The 27,342-nt window shown below is 33.9% G+C and overlaps 2 protein-coding genes across 2 annotated transcripts in view; one reads left to right on the forward strand and one right to left on the reverse strand.

Moving 5' to 3' along the window:
- The window catches only part of LOC111050080, a 43,563-nt gene extending 40,572 nt beyond the window's left edge, over window positions 1-2,991 (forward strand). The window contains exon 20 of the mRNA XM_039420249.1: window positions 2,801-2,991. Within this exon, the coding sequence (XP_039276183.1) occupies window positions 2,801-2,911 (111 nt within the window). The 3' untranslated portion in view covers window positions 2,912-2,991. The remainder of the gene's footprint in view (window positions 1-2,800) is intronic.
- The window catches only part of LOC111050085 (tetratricopeptide repeat protein 27-like), a 34,560-nt gene continuing 9,872 nt past the window's right edge, over window positions 2,655-27,342 (reverse strand). Inside the window, 12 exon segments of the mRNA XM_039422052.1 lie at window positions 2,655-3,112; window positions 5,372-5,475; window positions 11,409-11,619; window positions 13,002-13,172; window positions 15,431-15,561; window positions 15,564-15,591; window positions 16,730-16,882; window positions 18,160-18,333; window positions 20,427-20,645; window positions 23,847-23,960; window positions 25,066-25,132; window positions 26,996-27,108. Coding sequence (XP_039277986.1) covers window positions 2,993-3,112; window positions 5,372-5,475; window positions 11,409-11,619; window positions 13,002-13,172; window positions 15,431-15,561; window positions 15,564-15,591; window positions 16,730-16,882; window positions 18,160-18,333; window positions 20,427-20,645; window positions 23,847-23,960; window positions 25,066-25,132; window positions 26,996-27,108 — 1,605 coding nt within the window. The 3' untranslated portion in view covers window positions 2,655-2,992.

The raw sequence follows: 27,342 nt of genomic DNA on the forward strand, positions 1-27,342 counted from the left end.
TGTATATGTGTATATATAATAATTATATTCAGATATATAATTGTATATATAAACAATAAATTATTGTTTTCAGAGTACTTTTTCCTTTGTGTAAATTGTGAAATTCGATTATTTTTTTAAAAGTCGTCAAAACAGCTGTACAGATGAAATATCTTGACTATGACTGTGTTCCTTTTAAAACTGCTCTACCTACCTACCTCATGCACGAGAAGGAGGTTACAAAGTCCATTTCTCAAGGATGGGGTGGACCCCCATTAGTTTCCCAGGAAAAAGACTCATGCCAGTTGATAGAGCTGATAAATAACTATACAGGGTATGAATTTGAAAAAAATCGTTAGAGCCGTTTTTGAGAAAATCGTAAAAAACATGTTTTTTAGTACGGTAACTGTCATTTTTCTCAAGAATATTACGGAGCTCCTGCAATTTTCTCAGAAATGAGACTCATGTCAGTTGATAGGGCTTATGAATGCTATCCATAGTATACATTTGAAGAAAATCGTTAGAGCCGTTTTCGAGAAAACCGTGAAAAACATGGTTTTTTAGTCATTATCCGCCATTTTTCTCAAGAATATTACGTAGCTCCTGATATTTTCCCAGAAATGAGACTCATGCCAGTTGAGAGGGCTTATGAATAGCTATCCATGGTATAAATTTGAAGAAAATCGTTAGAGCCGTTTTCGAGAAAACCGTGAAAAACATGGTTTTTTAGTCATTATCCGCCATTTTTCTCAAGAATATTACGGAGCTCCTGCAATTTTCTCAGAAATGAGACTCATGTCAGTTGATAGGGCTTATGAATGCTATCCATAGTATACATTTGAAGAAAATCGTTAGAGCCGTTTTCGAGAAAACCGTGAAAAACATGGTTTTTTAGTCATTATCCGCCATTTTTCTCAGAATATTACGTAGCTCCTGATATTTTCCCAGAAATGAGACTCATGCCAGTTGAGAGGGCTTATGAATAGCTATCCATGGTATAAATTTGAAGAAAATCGTTAGAGCCGTTTTCGAGAAAAACATGGTTGTTAGTAATTATCCGCCATTTTGAATTGAATTTTATTGAATTTCTTATTGTCGGATCCTCATGGTATAAGGACCTTAAGTTTAAAATTTCAAGTCAATCGGTTATTTAGGAATGGAGTTATCGTGTTCACAGACACACACACACAGACCAACACCCAAAAATCATGTTTTTGGACTCAGGGGGCCTTGAAACGTATAGAAAACTTGAAGTTAGGGTACCTTAATTTTTTTTGGAAAGCAATACTTTCCTCACCTATGGTAATAGGGCAAGGAAAGTAAAAAGAATAGGTTATTGGCTCCGCTCAATCGGCCGGGCGGCCGCCGCGGCGCTGCTGGAATCGACATATAGGTGACACAAAGCAATTGGCACATATCATCCACAAACCTCACTGGATTGTGATTGTGATTGTGTTTCAAGCCCTTCATGCCTCACCTGAGTTTCTTTTATTTATTATAATTATTATTATTATTTATCTTCTGCTTTTAGATTCTACTTTCTATTTAATGTTGTTAAATCGTTAGTTCAGATTTCAATTCTGAGTCGGGTACTTGTGCTATGTAAATCGTCGTTAATATATTCTGACTATTTAACATATTTTTTATAGGCTAAACTTGAATTAATATTATTATCAGCGTATGGCTTTGAATGGTGGGGAGACCCAAGGGTAGTTCCACCTCGCCGTATATAGTCCAAAGTTCCCTTATGGGAAATCGGACACTAAGGTTATAGTGAGCACAATACTTTAATTTACACTTTTCACTTCGGAATAAAGTTCATTTTGATGTTAAAAAGTCCAAACATATACAAAACCGAAACAAAACACAAAACCACTAAGCCAAATTTAGAAAATATTGAATTTGGACAATATTGAATTTCCGAACCACAGGGAAGCGATTTTACAACTCATGAATCATATTCAGAGGAGTACGTCATATTAGTTATATATTAATACGTCATATTAATATATACGTTATATTATATAAATATATTATATTTTGAATTAATATAAGTTATTGATTGTAGTTTTCACACTATTGTTACCTGTATAGATTGGGTACTCTTTCCCCGCGGATCAGCAGTCCATGCGGGCAAATAATTATTCCATGATTATTCTATTTTACTTTGTAGTGTTTAGGAATAAAGAAATCGAATTGAATTGAACAATTGCGCTATCACAATTTCAATTAATTTGTTTTAATATTATTAAAACTCATAAATGATTATATTAAAACTTATTTGATATTAACTTATATTAATTATTATCCTCGGTAAATTCATAATCTTTATGTAAAATTTCAAGTTAATCAGTTATTTAGTTGAGACACGATGATGCGTCATTCGTGCATTTCCTATCCGAACATATATAAGCAAATTCTCTTCTTCATAATAGTATAGGTAGATAGATAAATGCCCAATGGAGCAAAGTATCACAATCTGGAAACTTGAGGAAATGAAAACTTGACAAACTGAAAACTTCACGTACTAAATACCTGACGAATTGTAAACTTGCCAAACTGAAAAACATGACACACTGAAATATTGAAGAACTCAAAATTGGCCTATAACCATCCTTGTTATGTTAAATTGAGAATCTTCATGTAAAATTCTTGATTAATCATTTCAGACGTGATGATGCTTCATTGGTTTATTTCCTATTCCGTACATGTATAAGCAAATTCTTGTCTTTATTACCTTATAGATTATAGATAGATAATCATGTTGAAAGAATCTTCCATCCTGTTATTGTGTTCTCATCAGATTGATGTTTGTTTTCAGATTATGAAACTGTTGAAAGAGCTGATCGATAGTGATCTACTTGAGGACGAATCAGTGAAGCAAATATTCAAAAGTGCAATTTCAGCTGATTTTTCTCTTTCCTGTTCCTAGAGCCAGAATGTAATATGTGCTCTGTTATTGAAACAGTTGACGTTGAGTGAAACAATGAATAGAATAAATATTTCATAGAATTCATGTTTTATTCATCTCTGATAATCGTTGATCAATCTCTATTACACGATTCTGTAAGCTGCTGGTATGCTCTGCCAGTGATTCAACAATTTCTCCTGTGGCAAGATCTGAGTGCTCTCTCTGAAACAATAATAAAATTAATCATAAGTTTGAAGTAAAAATAAAATAAGTAATTATGTAGATAATAATGAATCATAAAACAGGATGTATAACTCCCTACCAATATTCTAGGGCATTCTTCCTGGGTACAAAACATATTTAAATATAACTTTTAAAATGTCTGAAAATTCTGAGTTACTCATACAGCCGCTATTTTTTTTCACTTATCATTTTTTCTACATAATGGCTGAACATACGGAAGTGGAACATTGCACAAACATTTATGACAACTAGACAGAGCTATAAAAAATTATGACAATTTTTTCAATTGATAAAACTAAATAGTGGCCGTTTAAAGTGTATTTCTTAAATCAACAAAATACCGTTGATTTTAGAAAAAACTGACTAGAATAACTTTTTTAATAAATTTAATTACAAATCGATTGACAACTCATTTTTTAAGGTTGAACTGATATATTATGAGAAATGAGGTGTCAATCGATTTATAATTAAATTCAATAAAAAAAGGTATTTTTGTAAAGCCATGTCCATACTGAAAAAATGTTCGACAAATATGTTTGTTGAAACAGTTTGGGCAAATTTTATCATGCTTGACAAACAATGTTTGCCTGTGGCCAGTGTGGACGCGTCACAAAACAAAATATTTGTAAGTGGGGAGAACAGGTTTTTATGTTTTACCTCAAACACTGAAAATGCTTGGAAAAACAGTAATTTTTTGTTTGACAAACAATGATTGTCCAACCTTTTTAAAATGTTTGTCCCTGAGCCCCTCAAGAAACATGTATGTCGAACATTTGATCAGTGTGGACACGGTTCAAGTTTTTTTGCGAAATCAACGGTTGTTTGGTTATTCAATAAATAGCCGTTTAAGCCGCCGCCATTTTTTTATGAACTTGAAAAATTGTCATAATTTTTTTATAGCTCTATAGGTTGTCATAAATGTTTTTTCCAAGTTTCACTTCCGTATGTTCAGCGAAAATGGTGAGTGAGAGAAACAAAATGGTGGCTGTGTGAGTGACTAGGACGTTCGGACAGTTTGAAAATGATATTCAGATATGTTTGGTACCCAGGAACAATGCCCTGGAATATTGGTTGGGAGTCCAGAAACTCTGTATATTGGAAGACTTATGGAAAACTAATGACAGCCTGTAAAAGGTCACGTAAAGCTGGATCCCACAAATCAGTATTCCGAGTGAAAATATTCTTCCCATAAGTTCTAATGGGACCATAACCACTCAACCCTGCCGAGCAAGTATGAATAGTCCCATTATTAATCATACGAAGAATATTTTCACTAAACCGGATTCGGACACTGATATTGATATGTTGGCAATCCTGCTTAATAATAAATTGTTGTAACCGAATTGAATGGGCTTTTTACCAAACAAAAATTAACGGCTCTATAGCCTGGTTTTCACTAGTAGAGTTAGTGGTCGAGTAACTGGCATACTAACTCTACCGAGCTAACTCTACTCTACTTACTTGGTCGAGTAACTATTTCCACTACAATTGAGAATAAGGTTAAAGTGTGTTGTCTAGTGAACAGAACTAACCTTAATGTCAACTCTACTCTACGACTCTTACTAGCTCGAGACTTTTCATTAGCATAGTAGTGGTAGAGTATAGTGAGTAGCGGTGGTGGGGGTAGGCAAGTGGTAGAGTACTATCCCACTCTACTCTACTAAAACCTAGTACTCTACCATTAACGTTTTCATTGGGAGAGTTTACAAGATAGGTAGTTAAAATACATGCCTAGGGAACTCCACAACTAACTCTACTAATGAAACCAGGCTTATATGAGCTTTTTTTATTAGTATTTAATAAAAAATAGTTAAAAAATAATCTGGTCACTACGTTCGCATCAAAATGTTGATGAATGAATAATTAGACTAATATTCAATTAAAATTTGGTATTTGGAAACCCCTAAATTCAAAATAATGGTTTATATAAATATTTTTGAACTGAAAATTTTGCGGAAATCTAGAATACATAACCTCATTTTAGACTTATTAATTTACCTAAATTTGGGAGAGAAATAGTAAAATGTATTCTTGGTTTTCCTCTTCCGATGTGTGCTTCATTGAAAATAAGAATAAATTAAATCTAAATTTAAAAATTATATCGTCTTTTAGCTGATGTACTATTGGTTTGCCTAGAAACCAATAGCAGGAGCTAATGATAGTCCAGTTGTTGCTATACAACTAGAGCGAACTTGGTTTGTATGAATCTTTTATAAATAAGGCCCTGTATGAACTCACCTTGATCCTTGATATTACACCTTTCAATGAAAACTTAGTAGATGATAGATTGTCTTTCTTTTTACTCAGTGGAAGATTGTCCTTATGTGAATCGCTGAGACAAACTGAAACAATAAAAATGCCATGAAAAACTCTGATCTATACTATTGAAAATTGGCATTTGTCTAGGAAATAATAAGACATTTGTATGTTTTTCACATAATAGGATCCGAAGCCGAGAGATGTAATATGAGCATAATAAAAATTCTCAAGTAGGCTACCCTTTAGAAATGTTTTATTTATTAATTCACAACACAACATGTAAAAAATGGTACTTGAGAATTTTTATTTCATTCTATATTGTTGAAAGACGATCTGGCAAAACATTGCAGAGTTAGAAAAGGATAGCGCTATATGCTTTGCTGAATGATAGGCAAGGATAGCAACATTAATGTTAATCGAATAAGGCCATTTTAACGCGGACCTCAATATAGAGCGTGTGTTCCAGCCTCTACCTATGTATGTGACCAGAGAAGATTTGATTTGAATAAGGCTCGTATTGCATGATTGTGCATGACTGAATAAATAAGTTACAATATGATGGCCTCTAACGGTAGGACATGCATGATGCACATGTCATCATTCATTGTTGTGTCATTCATCACAGCAGAAGGCTTCGAGTAAAATATTTTAAGGTTACGGCTTTCTATCTCTAATTTTTTTTGTTCATTCTTTCTTCGCTGCTCTATTTGAGGTAATATTGTGGCTTGGTGCAAGAAGTACCTATGTCGAAATATCAACTTACTCACAAATCAGCTTGAAAGTTCACCTTGTATTTTCGAACTACGGCATTTCAATACGGAAATACGAGTGCTAGAAGTGCAGAAGTCGACATTGGTAGTTCTGGCACGGAGTATGAATGACAATCTAAAAACATATGTCTTCATTGGTAATATTTTTCGCACTCTGAGAGTGGAATAACAGTTATTTATAATTTAGTCACTAAATCATGGCATTAGCAGTATAAATTTCATAACTTTTGAGATAGGACATTGGCACTTCTGGAACTGAAAATAATCGATATTAGTGATGTATTAAACTCATTTTTAAAAAAAAATTGACATTGGTTGTTTTTGCACCAAGCCACAGTATCTTTCTATCATTAAAATGTCTATCATTGTAATTTTTCAGTGATTTATCTATTGTTATTGGTTGTTTATGTTATAAGCCTGTCGCTGATGACAAAACATGCATGATGAACATGTGTGTGTGTGTGTGCATGATTGTGATGTTCATACCCTACAGTTAGTGGCCAGCCTTAGGCCACTAGGGGGCCGCCAAGTGTTCAAGCGAGTCGCGGGACATAAGTTCTTAATTTGCTTATTAAGGTGCGTACAGACTTACACTCTACTCCGCAAACGAACGTTACGCGAACAGTTCGCAAGATGATCGCAGGTCGCTCAAGAATATAACGCGAACAGAGCGCGAGCTTGGCAACTTCTAACCAATAGCTGAGCATGCGCAGTTGACGTTTTTGTTGGATCAGTTAAGATATCTGTGTTAAAATATGAGATTATCAAAATAAATAATTGAATTTATTATTAGAAAAATTGTAAAATATAAGATTATAAAAGTATGTTCAATAATACCAGCATATTAGCATTTAAAAGAAAAAAACCGAACTCTCAGCCAAGCCTTCACCTTTTGAAACATTGACAGACATAACTTTTGTAATAAAACATCAACATAAATGCAATAAACATAATACTAATTATCAATTTATTATTGACCGAACGAAGTGAGGTCTAAGATTCAAGTCGAGGTTTGGCATTTCTCTTTATGTTTATATTTATGTATTTACAGCGAAACGCACAATAGATTTTCATAAAATTGACAGGTATGTTCGTTTTTGAATTTCGCGTCGACGTATACATAAGGTTTTTAAAAATTTTGCATTTTAAGGATAATACAAAAGGAAAAGGAGTTTCCTTCGAACACCAATATTACCGTAAAAATCAGACTATAGAATTATTCATCATAAATCAGCTGTCTAGTGGACTATAATACTACCCGTTCAAAAACATCGAACATCTTGAAAATGTATCTTTCCATCAAAGTTAGTAGACAGTTGTCTACTAATTTTGTCTTTCCATAAGCTGAGGCCATGATTCTAGTTTGGAGTTATTGATAGAAATAATTTTTTTAAATTTTTCTTTTTTAATCTGATGATTAAAATTGCAACAAATATTATTGAAAAGGAATTGATTTCTAAAATCATGAAAAGTTAGAAATGAAGTTTGTAGGAAATCAGCATTATGGTAGTTTATTTTGTTAATTTCAACACACCGACTTTTCGCCAACACGACAACACAGAATGTTCTCTGATAGGTTGATTGGATTCGCGTATCGACGGCAGCCAGACCTGATAACAGCGCTCACACTCACATTCCGGGACGATACGTCACGGTACGATAGGACAGAAAGCTCTATGTTTATTTAGGATTTTTTCTAGACATTTTAAATTGATAAATTATTTATTGATTTTTGAGAAAACATAACAACAGGTCAATGTAACTTACTGAGCGCGAGGTCAACTGTTCACAGAACTACTAGTAGAAACATAATGTTCTATTAGGCTACCCAGCAATCCTGGTCAGAATATTTTATTTAGTTTTGTCACCCGATCAGCTGGGTTGAACATTTCACATTTTTGAGGTTAGTTTATTGGTGTAGCGTATTGAAGTCAACAATAAGACAAGCGCGCGATCATCTTGCGAACCTCTCGCGTAATGTTCATGATCAGAGCGTGTTCGTGGCGCGTATATCTGTAGGCACCTTTTTAGACTCACCAATTCATACAGACGTGGCGTGTGGTAAATGCCTGCGTTAAATTGAAGCTAGAAGCTGAAATGAAGTAGTCTAGTAATACCAACCATTGGTCAATTCGTGGGCCAGATTGATGACTGATATGCACGACTCAGGCGATGAAACCCATCTAGTCTGCAGTTCAACTCTGAGAGCATTTTTCAAGCAATCTACAACCGAGGTTTCATCACCGATGTTGCATTTCACTCCATTTTTATTTTTGCTGTTCTTACTTAACAATCGAGCGTACAGCTTGAAGATTTCCGTGCTGTCTTGGTTCTGTAAATTGAAATTCAAACAGACAATAATTTATATTTAAATTAAAACTTCTAATCTCTATGAGGAGGAAAATTTTTGAATAATATAATATTATTATTTATTCTTTATTCATTTATACAATAAGTACATTATCAAAATGATAGGGAGAGGATTATAATTAAATATTAATTATATAATATAATTAATAATTAACCTGACTTACGGAGGGAGTCAGACGATTCATACTAGTATGTTCAATACGAAGTTATTATGCGAGTAATTAATAGTGTTATAATTATTAATGAACCCATGAGTTAATTTATTATTAAAAAAACCAAGGATACAACAGAATAATAATTAATATTAATTAATAATAATAATTATTGACAGGATAATAATTATTAAGAGAGGATAATAATTCAATATTAATTCAGCATTTCACCAAAAACTAACTTATACAAATAGTTTCAACATAAAATCTCTGCAGATCTGAGGATTTATAAAATATTCTAAACAAGTCTTAAGGTGCGTATAGACTTGAGTGCTGCGAACACGCGCATTTCATTATATATGTATTTGTACAGAAACATTATATAAACAGCTGATGAAAAGCGAAATGCGCATTTTCGTGATGCTGAAGTCTGTAAGCACCTTCAGATGAACAGAGAAATATTCAGTAGAAAATTCGCTAACCAAATTCATAGTCAGGTTCTCAGGCACTCTGGTAACGTGGATTAGATCAGTATTAATCATTTTGAAATTCTAGAAAGAAAACTGGCAAAGAATGAGAAAACGCAAATTACTTTATAATATGCAATACATGTTTTTTGAAACCTGGACTTTCAAACAATTACAAGTATAAGGTATTTTTATATTCAATACTATAGCCATCTAGTCAAGAGACTAGATGAGATAATTTTTTCCATCCTAACATACTACTTGAACAATTAAACAGCGAATATCTCATTAGAAATTCTTACTGATATTGTTTATTAAATTAAATGGTACACTTATTGCCTGTTCTATAACTACTAGACTGAACTACGATAACTGTACTAGAAGCTAAATTCACTCAATCATTGCTCTGCTCTTTCATTGGACACTAATTGAACAAGCACTACACTAGTTCAAACGGTTTCCTCCTTTTGAGCCTCTGCTCCAACCCTCCATTGTCTAGCAGCTGTATCGCCTCGACGTTGTCATGCTGATGCAGTCGCCCAAAATATGGTAATTATGATAATTAATTTTTTTTATTCAAAATACTTGAATTATGATTTGACATAACTGGAGTTTCAATTTATTTAATCAGTTCAATGATTTCATGGTATCAGTTCGTTGAATGAATGACAGAAACATGGCGACAGATAAGTTACTTCAGAATGGTTAGTAGAAAAATGTACTCTTATTTAGTGAATTTGATCAATATAATTTTTTAACGAAAATTGACGATTACCTCACTGAGTCGTTTAAAAAGATGTTCAGCTTTGGCTTGCAATCTGCTTGCAGACACTCCGTTGCAGTCTGGAATGTTCTTCTGAATGGCATCAACGAGGATTCTCAGCTGCCCAAAATGTTGGTTGTGAACGTTAACGATAGCTGTTCTTGTAGTGTGCCTCGTCGGTAAATAAAACGGTTGTTAAAAAGTTTGGGTAAACAAGTTTTACTAAAAACAATCGGCAAATACCAGCACAGGGAATACAGTCTCGTGGCAATAGAGTATGAACTTTCTGGAAGTGGTATGGATGTGATTGTTGCTATTTTAGTATCCTCCAAATAATAGATTGATTGACATTAAACTGCACTGACAATTCTCTTGTGCTCTTCTCTAGATGTTCATAAATTTCATTAAGAACTTGTTCTTCTAACTCAACAGTCATAGTAGATCGGGATCTGCCTGCATGAATGTGCTCTTTGGATATCAAAGAATCTGTTTCAGACAGACTTTGATGGATAGTGGCAAAAAACCTTGAACTTGGACATACTCAATATGAAAGTTCTCTTGACACAAACGTCTTGCTTCAGTACTATTACAGTAGTGTCCCATTCCATAATGCATTAAATGCATGTCAGCTAATTCGGAGTATGAATAATGTCTAAGATTACCTGCCATTTTTTTAAAAGTTAACACTTAACACAAAAGCAAAGTGGAATGGTTACAAATAACTGGTTAATAGATTAAACAAAAAACACAGCGCGGTTACAGTAGGCCTAACTTACAGTTTGTTTTTTTTTTGTTCAACAGTGAGCTAAAATATTTCTGAAAATAATTTTCAGCTGATAATTTCTTTTAAATATTTTCTTATTTAAAACATAATAAATCAGCTGTTTTGGAACAGCTGTTATTAAATCCATGTTTTATTTGCAATCAGCTACAACCTATGAGTTATTAGTTCTCTCCTCATAAAACAGCAAATTTTTGTGGTGTAATGTACTACATAAGAATACATTTTATTCAACTTTTATTTAAATTTAGTTTACACAGCTTACATAATTCTTTTCAGAATTAAATTCTCTACAATTTTTATTGCGAAAAATTATTTGTTTACTGGTCATTAAAGAAAGTTATTGGGCATCAAACGTAGAAGTCTGTGTTTTTCTACTTAGATTTTTTGCATATTTCAACTTTTTTCTCAAAAACTACTCACACTACAGCTTCCAGACTAGTTTTATTCATTTTTGTCACCCGATCAGCTGGTTGAACATTTCACATTTTTGAGGTTAGTTTATTGGTGTAGCGTATTGAAGTCAACAATAAGACAAGCGCGCGATCATCTTGCGAACCTCTCGCGTAATGTTCATGATCAGAGCGTGTTCGTGGCGCGTATATCTGTAGGCACCTTTTTAGACTCACCAATTCATACAGACGTGGCGTGTGGTAAATGCCTGCGTTAAATTGAAGCTAGAAGCTGAAATGAAGTAGTCTAGTAATACCAACCATTGGTCAATTCGTGGGCCAGATTGATGACTGATATGCACGACTCAGGCGATGAAACCCATCTAGTCTGCAGTTCAACTCTGAGAGCATTTTTCAAGCAATCTACAACCGAGGTTTCATCACCGATGTTGCATTTCACTCCATTTTTATTTTTGCTGTTCTTACTTAACAATCGAGCGTACAGCTTGAAGATTTCCGTGCTATCTTGGTTCTGTAAATTGAAATTCAAACAGACAATTAATTTATATTTAAATTAAAACTTCTAATCTCTATGAGGAGGTGAATTTTTGAATAATATAATATTCTTTATTCATTTATACAATAAGTACATTATCAAAATGATAGGGAGAGGATTATAATTAAATATCAAATATATATATAATAATAATTAACCTGACTTACGGAGGGAGTCAGACGATTCATATTACTATGTTCAATTCGAAGTTATTATGAGAGTAATTAATAGTGTTATAATTATTAATGAATCCAAGAGTTAATTTATTATTAAAAAAAACCAAGGATACAACAGAATAATAATTAATATTAATTAATAATAATAATTATTGACAGGATAATAATTATTAAGAGAGGATAATAATTCAATATTAATTTCAGCATTTCACCAAAAACTAACTTATACAAATAGTTTCAACATAAAATCTCTGCAGATCTGAGGATTTATAAAATATTCTAAACAAGTCTTAAGGTGCGTACAGACTTGAGTGCCACGAACACGCGCATTTCATTATATATGTATTTGTACAGAAACATTATATAAACAGCTGATGAAAAGCGAAATGCGCATTTTCGTGGTGCTGAAGTCTGTATGCACCTTCAGATGAACAGAGAAATATTCAGTAGAAAATTCGCTAACCAAATTCACAGTCAGGTTCTCAGGCACTCTGGTAACGTGGATTAGATCAGTATTAATCATTTTGAAATTCTAGAAAGAAAAACTGGCAAAGAATGAGAAAACACAAATTACATGCAATACATGTTTTTTGAAACCTGGACTTTCAAACAATTACAAGTATAAGGTATTTTTATATTCAATACTATAGCCATCTAGTCAAGAGACTAGATGAGATAATTTTTTCCATCCTAACATACTACTTGAACAATTAAACAGCGAATATCTCATTAGAAATTCTTACTGATATTATTAAATGGTACACTTATTGCCTGTTCTTTAACTACTAGACTGAACTACGATAACTGTACTAGAAGCTAAATTCACTCAATCATTGCTCTGATCTTTCATTGGACACTAATTGAACAAGCACTACACTAGTTCAAACGGTTTCCTCCTTTTGAGCCTCTGCTCCAACCCTCCATTGTCTAGCAGCTGTATCGCCTCGACGTTGTCATGCTGATGCAGTCGCCCAAAATATGGTAATTATGATAATTAATTTTTTTATTCAAAATACTTGAATTATGATTTGACATAACTGGAGTTTCAATTTATTTAATCAGTTCAATGAGTTCATGGTATCAATTCGATGAATGGCAGAAACATGGCGACAGTTACTTCAAAATGTATTCTTATTTAGTGAGTTTGATCAATATAATTTTTAATTAAAAATTGACGATTACCTCACGGAGTCGTTTAAAAAGATGTTCAGCTTTGGCTTGCAATCTGCTTGCAGACACTCCGTTGCAGTCTGGAATGTTCTTCTGAATGGCATCAACGAGGATTCTGAGCACTTCACAATCGTTATGTTGTTTCTTTTTCAAATCCAAGATCCTATTGTAGCAAATGATAACCTGAAAAGGAACGCGGATGTTTTAAATTACAAACAGAGAAATATAAGATTGCAGTAAATTTAAAAAAATTATGATTATCTCACAGTTAGGATAAAGTATCATTTACTTCAAAATTTAACAAATTCTATGTAAGCTGTATTCGAATAGTTTCGCTAAGGAAATATTGTTCCATTAAGAGTCTATCAATAATGGAAAAAATCATGAATAGTATCAACAATAATAATTGATAAAAACTAAAATACATGAAATTTTGTTAAAGATATCATCATATTTCGGACTTTTAATGTTATATAAATTTGAAGAGAAATAGTACAAGGTATCCTTATTTTTCTCTCAAGATCTGTGATCTTTTTGTAAAAATCGAAAATACAAATTGAAAGTTCGGTGAATATTTGAAAACAGAAAATTGAATGAAACCATGACATCAGTCGTTAGAACCTAAAGTTATACCGGGTGCGGCAGCAAAACTTTCTTTTTCAAAGTGAACACCATTCAGTCAGCTGATGTCGTAGTAGAGTAAATTTGGTCTCGTTAGAGAGGCTAGACCATAAAGTTTTCTTCCTGACATGTTCAGTCGCCATCAAGCATTGGAACAATGAGAAGCGTGAATTTGCCGCTGAGACTCATTTTTCCGAGTGGTTGTTCTGTGATCACAACCCAGCGCGCATTTCGAAATCGCTTTAATTCAACCCCTTTGGCTACTGTCCCGGACCGGAAATCAATTGTTACGTGCGTCACTACGATCAGACAAACTACAAGTGCAACAAGACGAAGAACCAAAGTCCCTCAGCCCATTAGGTAACCTGAGAACATTGATGCAGCGAGAGTTTCAATGGTGAGATAACCACAGCGTTCTGCGCGCAAACATGCACCTGCTCTTGAACTTACCGATCGTCCTATGAGACAAATTCTTCATGATAATCTTCATTTCCATCCATACAAGATGGCAATTCCGCAGGAACTTTCTGAACGTGACTCCACTTCTGAACGGGAACACTTTCTAGGACGCCTCATCTCAATTAGGAGAGATTTGGAGTAGCCAGCCCGATCTCCCGATTTGAACCATTGTGTTTTTTTCTATGGGGGTTTTGAAATCCCTTGTTTATGTGAACCTTCTAAGGACCCTACAAGATTTGGAAACCAATAACAGGGAAGAAATTGCCTGTAATGCTGGCAGGAGTCATGGCAAACGCCAGAAATCGGTTTACTTAGTTACAGTAACTATATTACCCACAGTATGGCCATTGACTGTCATGCTTCTGATTGGTTAGCTCGGTCACATGGTACAAATCCGCCATTAGGATTCCAAACAAACTTTCATGTCCTATCTTATAGCATTAGACATTTGGAACTTATCACTTATTTTACTGATTGGAAACATATTATAAACTTAAGATGAGTTTGATATATAATTTTCGAAGAGAAATTTATCGTACTTTAATATAGACAAAAAAGATAACTTTAAAAAACACTAATAAAGCTTACAACATAAATTTTCATTTCCTCGGACTCCTCGCGGACCACTTCTAGAGCTTTCGCGGACAACTTATTAGGAACCAATGATCTATATAATTATGTAGAAAGATAAATTTCAATTTTGTGTATTTCCTCATCCCATTCATTGGATCGAACTTCAAATAATCCAATTTCAAAATATTTTTTGTGGCTCAATTGAATATAACATTTTATGAAATATTTAACCATGATTAAGTGCTGATTTAAGACGTCTTGACTTCTCTGATTGATTCTCTTCAGTACTGAGTACCCTACCCATAACATGTTGGTACAATAGCTATTGATATGATTTTCGAGTTGCATTACCACGAGCAGTGGTTAAGATTAGAAATTCACTAAATATAAACAATAATGGTTATGTGTGTTATTTTTCAATTTCTTACATGTTTATTAAATTCATCAAGTAGTACTATGGCTTAGTGTATGGAGAATCGGGGGCGTCACCTACATGATTTGATATTGAAAACTAGTTGCACCAAAACTTTTATATGTGTCTACATTACAAAAAATGAATACAATCTTTGTGATCCATACAAAAATTTTTATTGACTTTAAAAAAGGAAGGGTCACTGCCGCACTCTGTATAACATTCTGAAAGGTTATATCTTGATCAATTTACATATTGAACAACGATGTATTTCTCTGAATATACCGGGAATCAATTTGTACCGTAACTAACAAAGTAATACTTCTAAAAAAAGAACATTTGAAAAGAAATTGATTACAATTGAATGTCAAATTACCTGTTCGAATTCACCACAGTCCGTACTCACTGCCATCAGGTTGTCCCACACCATCCAGTTTTCAAAATTACATCTCACAGCTTCTTTCAAAGCTTGAAACGCGCGCGCTTTCTGTCCCAGCTTTACATAAGCTTAGCCAAATTGTTCCATGCTTCAAATGTCTGAAAAACGTAAAGCATATTGTAAGAAGTCTTGTAACAGTTGTAACGTATCAAAATTTGTACAAGCATAGATACTTGAGAAGAAAAATTATCAATTCAAACCCTACTAATTAGCCTATCTCTCTATGAATCGAGAAAACCCCTCTGACCACAAGGCTGGCCACTAACGCTGAAACATGCATGATGCACAGTCGTCAATCATTTTGTGTCATCACAGCGAAACGCTACGAGCAAAAGTTTTGAAGGTTAGGTTTTTATATCTCCATTTTTTGTTCTCCATTCTTTCTTCGCTGCTCTATTTGAGGTTAAATTATTTTTCTATCATTATAATTTTTGATTTTCCAGTGGTTTATTTATTGTAATTGGTTCTTTATTTTATGTTAGAAGCCTCTCAATGATGATGAACATGATAAGCATGCATGTCATGTATGTTTATCATGCGTGTTCTACCCTTACATGACAGGAATACTCTCATAACATGAGAGGAATTATATTTTTCCACATAAATTGTGAAAATTCTATATTTGACACTATGGTTTTCAAGAAAATGTGAATTACACAACAGTACAGCCTGGAAATTCAACCAGCATTAATTTACTTCAAAAGTACAAAATATTTCAAAAAAACAATATCCCTTTTCTTGTTCAGGGCTACTTGTATTTTACGTGAAAGGCCGAAACATGTCGTGAATTTATTCACTTTTATTCAAAAACAATATCACAGAATACTTTGCTACTTGGTATATTAAAAACCTTCAAAAATTGAAATATGTAAGTAAAAACTTTGAATATTGTTCTACTTTAGATCGTTCTTCCCTCAACATATATTTTCTCTATTAGAAGGAATATATTTCATTTTTAACAAGTAAACTGCTAATAAAATTGCTGTAAAGTAGTTTTGGGGCTAGGTCTGTTGATCCTTTTCTGATCATGAATATGATTTGTGTTATTGTGTATCATGGAATGTAAATTAATAAATTATTAACATGAGTCTTAGATTATAGTGGAAAATTATACCTGAAAATTGTTGTGTTAGAATAAATTATTATGTTTTTCAATAAATTTGAAAATAACATGAAACTTGCATCCTTGAATATGCGTTATTTGAAATAGAGATTGAGCAATCCTGAATAACTTACGTCCGGTTCAAGAGAACAATATCTCCTATATGCCTTGGCACAGAGACTCCACTGCTTTTCTTCTAAAGCTGCATAACCAAGTCGAAACCACAGTTGCAACTGAATGCTGTTATTTGCCAGGGAAGCCTCCATGTGTGGAATGCTTTCTGCGTACTGAAAACAACAATACCAACATAACAGTGTAGATGATAAAGTAATACGTCACGCTATAATATAGAATATCGCTGAGAATAACTCATCACAATAAAATCAGCCTCATGTGAAAGCTTCATGTGTGTCTTATATAGGGTGACCCAGAATAACGGGAACTTTTAGGGCCGGTTTCCGAGCTCGAGATTAAGCCAAGTTCTAGACTTTAAATAGCTGGAGTCAGAAAATTGGCTTTCCGAAACGGGGCATAGTCATAGTCAAAGTCACGTTTAAATAAAATTTCGAAAAACTAGAAAATTAAACACAACATAAAATAAAGAGAAAATAGTGCAAAGTTTCAGCTCTTTCGAATTATTTAGGAAGGTTTCATTTCGTCAAGGAAAAACATTTCCAATTATAGTAATGAGAAAATAAAGATTTATTTTGCTGCAATTATTTACTGCGACTACGCCCCATTTTGGAAAGTCAATTTTCTGACTCCAGCTGTTCAAAGTCTAGAACTTACCTAAATCCCGAGCTCGGAAACCGGCCCTTAAAAACGTCATAAAGCAAAAGCGGGAAGGAAAACACTAAAACTCAAGTTTCAACAATATAAAAATCAATCTGCAACTGACGATGATGCAATAAGCATTGAAACTCAAATTTTGTGTGAATAATTCCAAGAAATACAACACAGTGCGACTTTTCAAGGTTAAGAGAGCGCAGTAGCAGTCGACCATATTAATTGATATTCTGTAAGATCAATGCAACTTTTAGTCAAATCATGCAATTTTTTGGAACACATCACGTCCACAGTTTACATCAGATCTTCTTGAAAAAATTAATTATTGAACGAGCGTCAGCGAGTTCTTACTTTCGACTTAGTGAAGGCCAAAGTCGTTGTCCGTCTGTTTGTATGTTCTACAATAACTTTAGAAAGAATAGATCAACCAGCTTCAAATTTTGAACACGTATCCTTCGAACCTTTTTACAGGTCAAGTTCGTTGGACAGCAAAATTTACACACTCCTTCGTCCTTTTTCAGGATATAAAGATAACACTGAAAGTGCATAAGGAAAAAATGTGTTGTGATTTAGTCAGCTGAAGAATTGATTGCATGCAATCACTACAGTTTGGAAGAGGCAGAAGGAATGGAGTTGCAGTAATGGTTGAGAAGAGTATGCTGGTATATTGGGTGAAATGCACGTTTTCATGGCGCTCAAGTCTGTATGCACCTTAAGACAGAACAATCAGTTAGAAGACTGAACAATCAGTTCAACATTTTTGAAAAGATGACAGTACCTGTCTCCTTTCGAAGTAATAATGAGCCCAGTGCCGCTGGGCCTGTGCACTCTTCTCACCAGACATTAGCCACGCCTTCTCGTAGCAGGTGACGTCATCAGTTGCGTCTCCCAACAAGCACCACAATTTCACTGTCTCCTTCTTCTCCATTTCTTGTCTTATTACTTCTGCTGCCTGAAATTCAAGTTGCCAAATATTATCATAAATTCTACAAGAATGCACCTAACATTCAATGCATGAATGCATTTCAAATTTGAACGTGAACAATGAAAAGGTAAAGTTTGAGTGAAATTAAATAAAAATGACAATACAATTTACTTGAATTATGAGTGATATCTGTCACATTTATATTATAATTTTCTTTGATATTAACAGTATTTTTTCTCAATATTTATCTTGTTTTTACGGGTTTTCCATAGATTTAAATAGTTAAATGAACTGATACTCGCTCCCAGAGGACAGGTTTTCCTTGCTGGGTAGCCGCCATATTCAAAAAATATTATTTGAGGTTTAGCTGTAAACCTCTTCGAGTTGTACTTTTATCATGTGATGTATTCTCAATAAATAAAAGAAGAAATATTTCAATAAACTTGATAATAGTATATTTAAGTTTTGTATTATAATATTCAACTAATATTTATCTATCTTATTAATAATACGCACAAAAAAACAAACAAAACCTTCTCTAGAACATGGTACGCCATAGTGGAGTAGATCAATTTCCACCCAGAAAAAAAACTAAACAAGTAGAGGACACGACACATTATAAGAATTTTTGTAACGAACTAGTATGTAATTATAATTTATATAATATTTTGTGTAATTGATGTTGTAGTTTTAGTTTTTTTTTTGGGAAACTTATTTATTTAATATATGTTTTATTTCTGATCTTACTTATGATTGATTTGAAATCTAGGTTACCGGTATATTCTTCTTTTATTAAAAGTTCTATATTGTTTTTGTTCAAATGGCAAATAAATATTTATTTATTCGTGGATACAATATTACAAATCATATAAAATAATATGATTGGGTAGGAACAACAGGCTTAGCCCAAAACTATTCCATTCCAAAATTTTGATAATGTTACATGTCCATAAAAGTAGGTTATGTTTCTACTGTAAATATGATTTGAATTTCGACATTAAAAAATGCGAATATCAAATGTTGAATATGTAAGCTGGGAAAAATAATAAATTATTTGAAAATAACAATCAAATAATAGAGCTGGAACAATGTAGATACAAGTATTACTACATATCAGTAACGCGTGGAGCATACGTTTTTACAATGAACATAGTTTTGTTCTACCATATTGTTTAAAGTTTGTGGAAAATTATAACAAAATGTGAGTTATAACAGAATGTTACTTCAAAGCATGTAGAGACAGCACTTGATAATAGAATAGGAAAGTATTGAACGATTAGCTTGTATTTTAAACCACTTGTACTTTAAAAACCACAAAGCCCATGGTTTTTTATATTTGTAACATTTTATTGTATTTTATTTGTTTTTTAATCCTTTTTTTATTTTGTTTTGTCTTGTGTGTGTTTTTAATAAATTGAATTGAATCATGCAACAAGGGTGAGGTAATAAATTTTTAACGAATATACCTTATGTTTTAGCTTGAGTTAATTATATGAATTTTACAGATGGAATAGATTGGAAGTTGCATTTGTTCAAATGCTAATTAATGAATAATTATTATTAAACGAAAATCCCAATTAAGTGCAACATCTGAAGTTTGCATTTCCCGGGCTAACAAATAATTTGTGTATAGTAGCGCTAATCGAATTTCCATCTAGCTGTTTACCCTGTTGTCAATATTTGCAGCATTTGATTGGGATTTTCGTTTAATAATAATTATTCATTAATTAGCATTTGAACAAATGCAACTTCCAATTTATCTCCATCTGCAGGCTGCTATGGCTTTGTACAAATTGAGCGCTGCTATCAAGAGATTGTAAGTTTGGTGTAAGGGTAAGCATTCCTGACCGGCAATTGGGAGGTACTGGATTCGATTCCCGGGCTGACAAATAATTTTTGTATAGTAGCGCTTATCGAATTTCCATCTAGCTGTTTAACCTGTTGTCAATATTTGCAGTAGCAGAATTCTTCGGGGTGATTTACAGCATTTAATTGGGATTTTCGTTTAATAATAATTATATGAATTTTGGCAATGTACCTTATGTCATAGCTTGAGATGATAACAAGTCAACAAAGTACCTTTCTTAGCTTGAGATAAATATAACAACTTAACAAAGTACCTTATGTCTTAGCTTGAGATAATTATAGCAAGCGACAACTTGCTCCCACATCTTGAGGCGTAGAAATACGTCGAGCGCCGATGAGATGGCACCCAGGGAAATGAGTATATTGGCGATGTCGGCCTCAATCGCCCAACGTGGAGGCAGGTACGAGCAAAATACGTGCTGCAGGCGCCGGTTGACGGGGGGGTCTTCTGCACGGACGCTCTCCATCAAACCCTTCACAAAAAACCATCAATTGAACTAGAAAAGTAGTTTTAAGCAACACAAAGTACTCTTCAAAGATACTTTGTAGATTGATAAAATGAAAAACACAAGAAAATTAATAACAAAACAATATCTATAACATAAAAATATAATGAGAACACAAAGTGCTTGTCACCAATATTATAGATATACGTAGATTGAAAAAATAAAAACAAAAGATAAAATGAATACACAATCAATAATTATAACAGCTAAATACGTATGAGTCTCTCTGGTTCTCAACGTGTATGAATCTCAACGTTTCTCTCTGAATTGAATTGGAATAATGTTATCATTCACGGCCTATAATGAGCATAACACAAAAAGTTTAATGCGTCATTTATAAACAGAATATGATCATTATGTACGTATGAACAGAATATTCTGAATGAATTCTACGGCATACTTCTAATTGTTTCAATGATCTCTTTTATTTGATTACGCTCTCTAGTAAAGATTAGTTTAGTTTACTTCATCCTATGACTTCCTGTGGAAGGGGTATAAGGATTTGTCAATTTTTCACTGAATTTCAGTTTCCTAATTTAACAAATTAACGAGTCATTAGAGTAGAAGTCGATTCTCTGGTGCCGGCAAAGTGATCGTAGAATTCGGATATGGAATAGAAGCAATGCTTCACCAGCTCCCTTTTCAATTCCATTTTGAATCTTTTCGACTCCAGCCCCTTCATGTTATCAGGTAAGGCATTATGAAGATTAATACCTAAACGTTTAACCCCCTTAGCATATAGTGTGGTTCTATGCTGTTCATCTCTGAGATGGTGACGTCTCCGTGTGTCATAAGAATGTATCAAATACCCTCTAATCATATTATTTTCGTTCTCTTTATTAATGAGACAAATACATTCTAACATGAAAAGGCTTGGAAGTGGTAGTATTTCAAGCGTTTTGAAATATGGACGGCAGCTTGTCCTCAGATGATGCTTGTACATCAGAAGTGCTGATGTACATCGCATCTTAGATCTAATTATTTCAGATCATCTTTGATGAATGTCAGAGCCTGCAGCATGAATATACAGGGCAGAGTCAAGAGACCATTTCATTTAAAGAATGGCCTGCAGGAATCCATTTTACCCAGATTAAAAATGGTTCGCAAAGCTCTCTACTGACACAAAGATACGTCAGTGACACTACTTGAATTGCCCCACAGTAGGGTGCCTTACTGTATGTGAGAGTGGAAAAGAGCAACATATGCCATCAACGTTAAACCAGCACTAGTACACAATTTCAACCTCTTCAATAAGAATATTACTGTGGATACTAATGGTAACTAATGGTAACTTGACAAAGAACAACATGGCTATAGAAAAAAACAGGTCAACCATTACTGCTTTGATAGAGTTCATAGAAAACATAGATGAGGGATTAAATACTGTAGGAGCATTCCTGGATCTAACCAAAGCATTTGACAGTGTGAATAATAAATTATTATTAAATAAACTTCAAAATTACGGAATTAGAGGTGAAGAGCTTAGCTGGATCAAGTCATATCTAGAAGGACGGCAACAGTATGTAAATATAAAGTATACAAGCAATAAAAATCAGTACAATATTGGATCAAACTTAAAATGTAATAACTATTCTGTACCACAAGGATCGGTGTTTGGTCCAATTTTGTTTCTGTGCTACTTAGGGGGGTTGCCTAAATATATGTGCGATTTAGTTGAAAATAGTAAATTATGCTTATACGCTGACGATATAAGTCTGTGCATTGCTGATAAGGACTGGAACACAACAGAAATTAAATGTAACAATTCTATATCATTAACTAAAAAGTAGCTAAATCACAGACATCTGCTACTTAATGATAACAAAACAAAGTTCCTCCATTTTACTTGTAGAAATTCAGAGGTAAAACAACTTAATTCCGTAAATAACAAGAAAGAAATTACATTTTTAGGTCTATATCTTGAAAACACACTTAGTTGGTCCGTTCACATTCAAAAAATATGTAAAAAATTAAGCTCAGGAATTTTTGCGCTGAGACGACTAGCAAAAATTTCCAACTTAGAAACATTAAAAGCAGTGTACTTTGCTATGATCCACTCCCACATTTCATATGGAATTGAAATATATGGAGGAACAAGCATCTCAAACTTAAATAAAATACTCCTATTACAAAAAGAAGCAATAAGAATAATTCTAAATCTTGATAGAGAGCAATCATGCAAGCTATTCTTCAGTAAGTTAAAGTTCTTGACGGTGTACAGCCTGTACATTTATAGGACAATATTATATATAAAAACTAACGAATCTAGATTCCCACGGCAAGTAGATATACATAATTACAACACAAGAAATAAAAATAATTTTACAATAAAGAAACACAATAAGGAAAAATATAAACAAAGTCCAAACGTACATGGGAATAAAATTTATTGGTTGTCTCCCAGGTTGCATAAGACATGAACCTGATAGATCAAAATTTAAGGAATTGCTGAGAGCATATTTGATGGATTTAGCATGCTACAGTATAAACGAGTTTACTGTAAAAAATGAATTTTATACAGTCACTAATTTCTCTTCAGCTTTAAGTTAGTTTTTAGTTTTTGACTTTTTCATGTACATTTTCATGTATGTTTTGGAAAGAAATAAATGATTGATTGATTGATTGATAGGCAACTGCAAAGAGCTTCAGTGTGGGTACTCCATTAAGTTTGGAATCAAGGTTAATCCATAATAGTTTTACTGCTCTTATTTAACAATTTCTACTCAAACCAAACAATATAGATTCTGTTTTGCTCTCGTTCACCATAAGCTTATTTGCAGTGCCAAATATTGGCTCTGTTGGTCATAAATGTTGTGATAACTTTATTTATTTCAGAAGACTTATTTGATCATAGAAGCGTCGTGTCGTCTGCATAGAGAACAGTTTTATAAGGGGATGTATGAGGGCAGATCACATTTATAAGTACTATAAACAGGAAAGGGCCCAGTACACAGCCCTGAGGGACTCCTCCTGAGACCTTACAATCAGATGTCTTCTTACATATTTTCACATACTGGAATCTATCAGAGAGATATGACATGAAAAGTGACAACTCATTACCATTCAATCCATACTAGTGCAGTTTAATGTTTCGACAATGTTTCATTTATAAACAGAATATGACATGTACGTATGAACAGAATACTCTAAATGAATTCTATAGCATACCTCTAATTGTTTCAATGATCTGTCAACCCTTCTGGAACTTTCCTTTTCCAGCAGTGATCGCAATCTCAATGCTGATGTTTGGAAAGACCAGATCTTGGGCTGCGAAAGAAGGCACTGCAAAGTAATTGAAAGATTAGACATTTATGAATACTTTGATTCACAATTATTCATTTGCTCAACTAGTAACTATGAAATCCATTATAAACAATTGTGTGCTATCTTAGACCAAAGTCATTAGATTAGAATAGGAAGTCTTCTTACTTTGACTATGACTTCAGATGATCTCTGTTTATATTCTATTTTAGATTTATGGATTAAATAGATTGAATCTGCCACGCAGAGATGAAGGTTTTTTATGACAATCCATCATAAACAATTGTATGCTATTTTAGACCAAAGTCAATAGATTAGAATAGAAAGTCTTCTTACTTTGACTATGACTTCAGATGATCTCTGTTCATATTCTATTTTAGATTTATGGATTAAATAGATTGAATCTGCCACGCAGAGATGAAGTTTTTTTGTATGAAAATCCATCATAAACAATTGTATGCTATTTTAGACCAAAGTCAATAGATTAGAATAGAAAGTCTTCTTACTTTGACTTAGACTTCAGATGATCTCTGTTCATAGTTGATCCCAAATTTATGAAGCATTAAAAAAAATAAACCTGCTAAGCAGAGATGAAGAACACTACAGAAAATAAAAAGCAACAGAAAAATAATCATAGTAAACTACACTTCAAAGGCAGATTACCTTGTTCCAAGCCTGAATAGAGATATTACCAAAACAAGGTATACTACGAGTGATCTAGCCTTTTTGTCTAAAAAAAACAAGTGAAATATTTCAAATATTAAAATAAGTGACAGTAAGATGCACAACAGACTACACCAATAATATGAAGATGAAACGCATAAATCACACCGATCTTTAATTCATTTTTACTCAGGTTTGTATTTTTGTCGCTAATTCCAAAAATATATCAAGAAAAGTAAATGCGTATAACCAATTGATTATAGTTATCAGAAGTGAAAACTATTCAACATCAAGTTTTGCATTAGAAAAATAATATTTAAATACTCACAGTCGGATAAGGAGTAAGTTCTTCAAAATATATCAAGAAAAGTAAATGCGTATAACCAATTAATTATAGTTATCAGAAGTGAAAACTATTCAGCATCAAGCCTCGCATAAGAAAAAATAATATCTGAATACTCACAGTCAGATAAGGAGTAAGTTCTTCATTTTGCAACTCATCTTTGGGTCGACTCTTTTGAAGGTGAACGCTGTAACACAAATTCCTTGTGCAATTATCTCATAGCTGGAAGCTATTATATTTTCAATGTGTTCTATTAACTGAGGAAAATTTATTATTTCAATACTTATCTCTATACCAAATACTATACTGGACACATGTGAGTGTTGAATTTCTTTTACAATCTTTGGAAACTGTTTTACAACAGTATTTGTAATAAAACTGTTACGAAATTTGTATACAAAAGCTAAAAATCTTGTTTCTGAATAAGATTAGTACATTTGTGTTTTGCTGATAGTGTTCTGTTGTGATATTGACACCATATTCCTCTAAAAATAAAATTAACTTCAAAAAGTGGAGATTGAGACCAGTTTGTCATAACAGTGGACCATCCTACCAAAACCCTCCTCATAAAATGTTGCAGCCAAATGAGCTCAAGTGGGATATGATGTAGTTTTGGAGCTCCTCATTATTTTGGAAGGGCTGCCCTCTAAGTCATGTCTTGAGTTGTGGGAAATCGAAAATATATAAGTTACTAGTCAGGTTCACCTAGAACACAAGTCTATGCAAGTTTGGGACAACACTGTACCATCTTTCTGGTAGAGATTTTGGGCATCATGGCTTGTGCCAACATAGGCATTGCCAGGCGCTACTGCAATAAGCATATAGTAATCCTGTCAGACTGCCAGGCAGCCCTCAAGGCTCTTGACTCCAATGAAATCAAGTCCAAATTGGTGTGGGAGTGCCACAAAACACTCAGCAGGCTTGCAACGCTCAACTCTGTGCATCTTGGTTGGGTACCTGGCCATGTAGGCATAGGAGGTAATGAGCATGCAGATGAGCTTGCTAAGCGGGGTTCTAGTATGCCATTCCTTGGCCCAGAGCCGGGCTGTGGCATAAGTAAAACAACTGCCTTCCACACAATAAGTAAATGGTCCAGGGACTTACACCACCAGCAATGGTAGGGTCACCCTGGTCAAGCACTTGACAAAAAGCTGCTGGTAAATGCAAGCCCTCGCTTCACCAGATGGCTGGTGAGTCTGGGTAGAGGTCAGGTCAAGCAGGTGATTGCCCTGATAACTGGACATGGCCACTTCAGGAAACATCTCCACACAATTGGACTCAGAAATGAAAGCCAGATGTGTAGGCTTTGTAATCAGTCTGTAGAGACTGCTAAGTATATCATACTGGATTGCGAAAGTCTTGGATCTAGAAGAAGGGCTCTGTTTGGCTGTAAGCAACCAGGTGAGGAATGGGATGTTGGTATAGGGAAGAAACTCCTGGACCTTGTAAAGGACACGGGAGTTGGTTTGCCTAACTAACATACTTTTGAGACACACAATAAGCTTCGGTTGACATGTAAGGTCCTTTGAACCTTTGAATCCGTCCCTTCAAAACATAAACATAAGTCAGGTTTGTATGGCAGATTATCGAGATTATCCTATTTGATTTGCTGAAAGAGCCGTTTGGTTACACCAGCACTGTGAGGTTGAGTTATGGATCAACTCGTTTCCGGAAGTCATTTAAACTGACGTATTTAATTTTCCGAGACCATTCAAGCACAACATCATCACTCATAACGTTTTCTAATTGAACCTGAATCATTAGTTGATAGATTTGAACTATTGTCGTTTGCTTGTCAAAAACGAATAGCGCTCAGCAATTAGCAGTTGGCAAGAAACTGAAATGACACGGCTATGTTTCTGGGTTTATAACTCGACAATAATTGACGATCTGGCATCACCGATCACAGAGAATTTGGTGGAGAAGACACACTGTTCAGCTATATGAAAATCTCCCCCTACCACTCGTCTGTGTCTTATGATATGTGATCGGAGGTTGGAAAAATCACTTCAAGATTGGTGAGTGGTAAAAAATGTGAACGCATACTTACAATAAGGCAAGCAGAGCAGCCTGCTGAACAGCTGATAACTGAGGAAATTTAGCGCTGGATGGATCTGAAAAATGGATACCATCCATGGAAACCTCGTCATTCAATGGAATGTTCTGTGGAAATGACATATAGAAGAATACATTAAGAGTGAAACCAAGCAATACAATTTTCAGCAAATGAAGGAAATCAATGAGCTTTTATGGAGGAGGTTTATAGTAATCTAAAATCAATGAATTAATTATTATTATTGACCGAGCAAAGTGAGATCCAAGATTCCCGTGTCAGACCACTACCTCCGTAAACAAAGCCGTATTGCATTCGTGTGACGTCATCACAGGTAGGGCTCC

This window comes from Nilaparvata lugens, chromosome 2 (assembly GCF_014356525.2).
Source record: "Nilaparvata lugens isolate BPH chromosome 2, ASM1435652v1, whole genome shotgun sequence".
NCBI classification, from domain to species: Eukaryota; Metazoa; Arthropoda; class Insecta; order Hemiptera; family Delphacidae; genus Nilaparvata; species Nilaparvata lugens.